Source organism: Setaria viridis, chromosome 2, assembly GCF_005286985.2.
Source record: "Setaria viridis chromosome 2, Setaria_viridis_v4.0, whole genome shotgun sequence".
NCBI lineage: Eukaryota > Viridiplantae > Streptophyta > Magnoliopsida > Poales > Poaceae > Setaria > Setaria viridis.
Window position 1 is genome coordinate 13,154,559 of NC_048264.2, and position 6,962 is coordinate 13,161,520.

The 6,962-nt window shown below is 45.2% G+C and overlaps 1 protein-coding gene across 2 annotated transcripts; it reads left to right on the forward strand.

Moving 5' to 3' along the window:
• Window positions 1-210: 210 nt before the first annotated feature.
• Window positions 211-5,203, forward strand: LOC117845733 (uncharacterized). Of its 2 annotated transcripts, none has more exons than XM_034726797.2 (10): window positions 211-970; window positions 2,891-2,980; window positions 3,067-3,303; window positions 3,399-3,620; window positions 3,714-3,978; window positions 4,069-4,349; window positions 4,427-4,489; window positions 4,569-4,628; window positions 4,718-4,809; window positions 4,902-5,203. In XM_034726797.2, exons 1-10 carry the CDS (start codon window positions 440-442, stop codon window positions 5,029-5,031), a joined length of 1,971 nt encoding a protein of 656 aa, XP_034582688.1. In that variant the 5' UTR covers window positions 211-439; the 3' UTR covers window positions 5,032-5,203. The 2 variants fall into 2 exon arrangements, with proteins under 2 accessions (XP_034582688.1, XP_034582689.1); XM_034726798.2 differs by having other exon boundaries at window positions 212-970; window positions 4,905-5,203.
• Window positions 5,204-6,962: the final 1,759 nt, after the last annotated feature.

Here is a 6,962-nt window from a genome sequence, read left to right on the forward strand (position 1 = left end):
ACGCGCACGCGCCGCCAGAGCCGGCCACGCGCACGCGCCACCCACGCACCCTCGCGGTGATCCAAAGTCCACGGGCGCCCACCACTGACAGCCGTACCCCACTCCCCACCCTGAGCCGCCACTGACATGTGGGCCTCGTGCGCTCGCGGCCCCACCTATTGTTTGGCTGGATTGAGGCTTGGCCTGGCCGTCCCCTGGCCGAAATGAACCAAACCCTCCTCCGTTTTTCCGGCGACCGACCACACCACACCTCCTCGGCACGGGCCGCTATATAGCCGCCTCCCTCGCCTCCGCCGCCGCGCCGCATTCGCATCGCGCCGCCGAGGCCTGGCCTGCTCACTAGACGGACGGGGTGTGGACTGGAGTAGACAGCAGCAGCCCTACCCGGGAGAAGGCCCCGTCGCGAAACCCTAGCCTCCGCCGGCGGCGGCCGACGGAGATGGCATCCTCGCCGCCGCGCGCCCCGCGGCGGTTCCTCTTTGACCTCAACGTCGCGCAGGAGGAGCCCGAGGAGGAGGAGCCCGAGGAGGCGTTCCAGGAGGTAGTGCCGGAGGAAGGGGTGGAGGGAGTCCCCGTGGAGCAGCCCGAGGAGGCGGCTGTCGAGGAGGAGGTCCTGGAGGTGATCGAGCGCGAGGAGGAGCCCGCGGATGAGGTGATCATGGAGGAGGAGAAAGCGGCGGCGCAGCCGCCGCAGCCATCGGATGAGGTGATGGGGGAGGATGAGGAGGTGGGGGAGGAGGAGCCGGGGGCAAGGAGGAAGAGGATGGACTACGAGGTCTTCGTGGGCGGGCTCCCGCACGACGCCGCGGAGGAGGACGTGGCGCGGGCGCTGGCGGACGCCGGGGACGTTGAGGAGGTGCGCCTCGTGCGGGATCCGGCGGACCAGCGCCTCAACAAGGGATTCGCTTTCGTCCGCTTCGCCGCCGCCTGGCAGGCGCGCTGGGCGGCCAACGACCTCCGCGAGGCTACGGTATGACATCGAATCCTACCGCCGCGACATATAGATTCGCATCGATTGCTAGCATGGTGAACTTGGGCAAGGTGGTTGGGGAAAGTTGTGAATTTACTGATGTTGAATTGATTGATGTCTTCTGGCTACCTCCTGAGTTGTTTCTGTATTGATTACGCTAGTGGTTGGGGGAATGGGTTAATTACTTAATTCAGTCTTGTTCAGGAACTGATAAAGCTAGGATTTTTAGATTGTTTTACTACTCCCTACTTTGAGATTAAATATGTTCTTGCAGTCTCATGCCATGGAATGCTGGTGTCCATGATTTAGATTAGTGGATGGATGTGAAATTAGGTCTTTTGAGCTGGTAATTTGGAATGTAGAACTCAAATATTTGGCCATCTCATTCAGCCTCCAGATTACTTTGTTTGTCAAGGCATAGGATATTGAAAAGATTGCCCTGTCTGGACGGGGGTTCAGTGTAGTACCTTACAGCATGTACATGAGTAGCATCCTATAATGGGTGCTAAGGTGGTTTCTCTACCATTTTTTTCCATACTCCAGTTAGCACCGGTGGCAACTCTTGGCATTGATGCCATGCATTTTGGCCTTAGCAACCATGCTTGCATGCCCTGGACCGGATGCTGGTTCATTTCATCTCACTTAGAAGCGTCCTTAAGAGTGGATTTATAGTTTCTTGCTGCCTCATCAATTTCTTTGAAGTTTCAAAGGATCATAGTAACAGGATCATTTGTTTTTAGGAAGTGCTAGTGTGAACATATGTTAATGGCATAATTACTGTATCAATGCAAGGTTCGTCTGGTCTAGTTAGTTTAAGAATTTGGGACCTGGTTTCTTTTTGTTACGTGAATGGTCTAGGTAATGAGTTCATGCTCCATAGACAGAATTGTTGATGTGTGTAATATGCAGTGAACAGAAAATAAAAAGGAAATGATGCCAGGAATAACTTTTGGTATTTATGATGTGTTGTCTTAAAGGGCTGTTGTTTTTTTATCTGTTCCAGCACATAGGCAGAAGTTACACTCCATCCAAAGCTAGGGCAGTAAAATGGGGAGCTTTTCTAAATTTACTGCATTTGTACTCATTAAATGTTTTGAGCACGGCCAGAGTTTTTAACTCCACGTGTAGTCTATTCAATTGAGTTAGTGATACCTAATAAGTAACAGTGTAATTCAAAGAAATCAAATGAGGCTACGTTTCTGTATCTAGGTTTTTCATTTCAACCACCTCATCGCAGTTGAAATATCCTAATATAGAATCATGTACACATGCATTCACGTAGTTGGGTACACGTGCATCCAATACTCTGCCAACATTTGCAGAGGTCGGAAGCTACACTACATTTTATACTGTAGGTATTGTTCATGATCTGAACTTATTATTGTTCATTTGTTCTAATTTCAATCCTAGCAAAATTGAAGGGCTAATTCTGGATATCCTAGTTTCTATCCTTGTTGATCCAGTTCTGGTTCAAATGTCCCAATTTAGCATCTGTGTAGATAAAACATGAGAGGCAGCAGTAGGTGGGCCCCTCGTTGATACCAATAAACATAAATGAGCTCTTTCTGATGTCTACCCTGCTGAAAAGTAGCAAGTCCAAGTTGTGGTACCTGTGTTTTTATACTAACCATGTTATTTGAACAGATTATTCCGGTGAAATAGCTGAGAATGCAAATCCATTTTTTATTATGTTTAATAGGTTTATAGGTCAGTTGAACATGATGTATCTATTTCTCTGTTGTCTCAATTATATTTTTTCTTTACTTGTACAAGGATTGCATTTTCCTATCTATATTTACTCAGTAATGGTTCCTAGTCATTGTGATTTTTGCTATCATAATGGATGCTTGTATCCATATATATTCAGCACAGCTACAGTAGTTCTGATATCATTTATTTTATGTTACTTTCATTTTCCAGATTAAGGGAAAAGCATGTGGAATATGCAAGAACAGTGAAAATGAGACCCTTCATGTACGGAATATATGCTTTGACTGGTCAAGAGATGATGTAAGCTTTCTTGCTTATTTGATATGATACTAATATTTGCTGTAAGCATATTTCTGTTTTGTGTAATGTTTGATACTTCTGTTCAGTTAGCTGAGAAACTGAAACCTTTTGAGTTGGAGAATCTGGATAGAATTAACTTAATTGAGCACCCAGAAAAAAGGGGAAAAAACAGAGGCTACGCATTTCTTGACTTCAGAACGCATGTGGATGCTGTGGCTGCTTTTCTGAAACTACAGGAAAGAGATTTATATCTTGGTACTGATTTTAGAGCACACATATCATTTTCAAATACTCTTTCACAAGATGATGAGATCATGGAAAAGGTACAGCAACAAGCCATCTGTATTTAGTTACCGTGTATGATTCTGTTTCTTGCAGATATTGCATTACAATGCTTTTAATTTATCATGCAATGCAGGTGAAATCTGTTTTCTTGGATGGCTTACCACCTCACTGGGATGAAGACAAAGTGAGAGAAATGTTTGGAAAATTTGGTGAAATTGATAACATACAACTTGCTAGAAACATGTTCACAGCAAAAAGGAAAGATTTTGGATTCATCGGCTTCACGACAAGAAAGTCAGCTTTAGATTGCATTAAAATGGTCAATAAAGAGGGTGTTGGTGAAGGCAGTGGAAAGGTATTTATTCTCTGGTACCATTTCTAACCCCTGATACCATTTCTTACCATTTGATCCAGATGTGTATTATAATTACTTGTTCAAAATTTTCAGGTTCTCATAAAAGCTTGTTTACAAAGGCCAAGACAAAATTCCAAGAAGCATTCCTGGCAGGGCTCTAATTCCATGTTAGGTGTCAGAAGAGGATTTGTAGACAAAAGTTCTAGTAGTAGACACCACTCAGACAGATATAGGCATTTTGAAAGGCGTGATTATTCAGATAATAATGCTCATCGTCACCGCTCTATGGATGTTGATGAAAGGCCTATTTCTGTGCGTGGATACAGAGATTACTATCGAAGAGATTATGCAGCCTATGGTTTGTTTCCTTTTGTCTACAGCAAATAAACTTGTTTACATCTTCCTACCCCCTGATGCTAATTAACAGTTATTTCGGATGTCTTTGCAGCCCCAAGCCCTAAATATGGAAGGACACATTCGGGAACCAGGTTCAGGGAAGCTTATGCGGAGAGTCGATACTCTAGTAAATATCCAAGATACAGGCAGGAAATGCATGAAGAACATATGGAGCGAGATGCATACCATAGGAGCAAATATGGACATTCATACCATGACAGGGTGCATGGAGCATCTTGCCCAGAATGTAATTTGAGTGGTCAAAATTGTGATTACCCCAATGGTGAGGAATTTTCTGCAACCAGTGGTTGTGAGCAGGCCTACTATAAGACGGTAATGGCAACAGTTCAATTGTTAGTATTTTATTATTTGCAGCTCGATGTTGATTATGGTTTGGTTCTGTTTCTTAGGACCGTGACCGTACGCCTTCAACGTCTCAAGTAGCATCTCATTGTGAGGATTCTTGCTGCAAGGTTGGTATATAAGCATTACCTTCTACAAGTTATACTTTGATTTATGTTATTGCTAACCATTGGAGCGTACTTTTGTTAGGGCAATCAGTTGATGCCTAAAAGTTCTTCTGTGATGTGTGATTGTGATGATTGCTTTGTTGTAAGTTGGATATGCAGTCATTGTTTTGTCATTTGAATTTTCTTGAACCATGGCATTACAGATTCTTATAATTGAAACTTGCATTCCAGGAACAAGAGTCAACTCCTAGTCCAAGTGATCATGCTAGAACTAGATCTAATCTTCATCGCCGGTCTGTCAAATCTTCTCGTGAACATCGGAGGTGCGTATCATTCAGAATGTTAGCATGTTATCATGGCATTTGTTCCTATTACTTCTGAGTTCTAAGTAGCTACCATATTTTGTGTCTACTAGCAGACTTGCGCCCGATGAGCAGTCTGCTTTTGAGGTTGAGTACACTGTCAGGGAAAGCCGAAGCCGGTATTCATCTTCCAGGGATGCGTCCAGTACCCACTCCAGGAAGCACCATAGGCCAGCAAGATAGGCTAACTGTCACAAGATAGAAGAAAATCTCCTAGCAGCTCGCTTCTGATATTTTGTAGCATGATCGATATCATCGCGCTTTTGACATCCTGTCGCGTTGCAGAATCTGCTTGAAGAACAGCAGTATACCGTTCTGAAGTTATAACCAAATATCTTTTGCCTTTTCTTGGTCCCATGCTTGCGAGTTGCATCTCTCGAAATGTTATGCTGAACTTATGTGTGACGTGTACTAGCTACGCATTGATCCGTCGCAACAAGAAAAACTGACCATGGCGGCGTGTTCAGAGTAGCAGTAATGACCGGAGGTAGCTGAACTCACAAGACATTTACACCATGATCAAACAGGCGAGAAACTTGTGGAATCGAAGAAAATGGCCTGATCCGAGCTCGTAGACAAATTTCTCGTAGCTGCTAAAGAAACGAGCGAAAGTTGTGCATCTTTCCCTGAGTGCTCCGTTCCACGAGTGTTGGGGATGCTTGATAGCTTGCAATCTTAAGAAAACCGTACCGATCTTTCCAAGGCATCGAATTGTGAAATCTAAGTACCGGCTGCGAATAAACGATGTTACTATAAACGATGTTACTATCCTGAGTGAATAAAGTTTGCCGTACAGTTTCAAAAAAAAGTACCGGCTGCGAATGTTTCTAGACAAGTTTAATACTCCCTTCCATTCAGATTATAAGCCGTTTCAGATTTGGCACAAGAATTGAGGAACTGACCATACTACTCTGCAGTCACTTTTGAATTCTTTGTACAGGATTCCATGCATTTCATCAAATAATCAAAAAACAAAATACCATGATAAAGCAAAGATGATCTCAGGGCCGTGTTGGAGTTGGCAGCGTCTAGCGACTTGGCCGTGCGCGTGCGCATGCGGGACATGCTGGAGCTGTGCAGTGCAATGGATGTATTAGAGGACATGCTGGAGCTGTAAGTGCTATGGATGTATTAGAAATAAGGAGAGGAGGGTACGATTAATTAATTGGATATGTATATATATATCCAGATGTATCGGCTGACCCGGCGCGCCCGCCTGGCCCGCGCGCCCCCTACCCGCCCGGATAAAAAGGTATCCTTGCTCCCTAGTCCGAACTCCGATAGAAAATAAGCTGCGCCTCCCCCTTCCTTCCCTCGCCCCCGTTAACTGTGCCGCCAAACCTCGCCCCCTCCCTTCCCTCGCTGCCGTTAACCTTGCCCTCCCCCCGGAAAATCTAGCCCCGGAATTCAGTTGATCTGCGGTTGTGCTAATGGCCCCGCCATCGCTACCCAGCTTGGATTGCCGCTTTCAGCTGAGTAGCCCAATCTGCAGCAGCAAATGGTGATGGTTGTCGTGGGCCGTGAAGATCCGATCACATCATCTCCGGCAGTGGCTACATCTGCGGCCGCAACTCCTCCAGTTCCGGCGACGATCACGCCTGTCACGGGAGCGGTCGTCCCCCGCGGATCGGGTGATCCCTTGCATCACACGATAATACTGACGTCTCCTGCTTCGGTTCCTCATGGAGCACTAATCACGCTTGATCCTGGCTAGAGATTCCACCCGGTGAGCATCTCCTCTGATTGTAACTGCGATTTCCGTGGAGGACATGCTTAATTTAATTTTTCATTGCAAGCATTCGAAGTGTGATTGCAACCTCAACCTCCCAAAATGGGAAAACTAAACTATGATGTTTGTAGTCGAAATTGATTTTAGATGTAGATTGGGGGAGCTGTCTAGTTGCAATTGGTAAAAAAAAATAGTTGTGTGGATTGCATCGTGGTGTATAGGTTGTTTTGCACCTGGTTAAAAAAACTGGTGTGACTAATATATGTTGCAACTTCGGATGCGATTGATTGCAACTTCATATGAGAATTGCAACATGAGTTGTAGTTTGATTGCAACTAATGGCTACAGTCTAATTGCAAATTTATCTGTGAGGTACATGCATGCA

What these genes read in the sequence shown, in the direction of transcription:
- LOC117845733 (XM_034726797.2), top strand. Translation starts at nt 440, where the DNA reads ATGGCATCCTCGCCGCCGCGCGCCCCGCGGCGGTTCCTCTTTGACCTC. An exon ending in AAGAGATTATGCAGCCTATG is followed by an intron (nt 3,979 to 4,068) that starts GTTTGTTTCCTT and finishes ATGTCTTTGCAG; the next exon opens with CCCCAAGCCCTAAATATGGA. An exon ending in AGCAGGCCTACTATAAGACG is followed by an intron (nt 4,350 to 4,426) that starts GTAATGGCAACA and finishes TCTGTTTCTTAG; the next exon opens with GACCGTGACCGTACGCCTTC.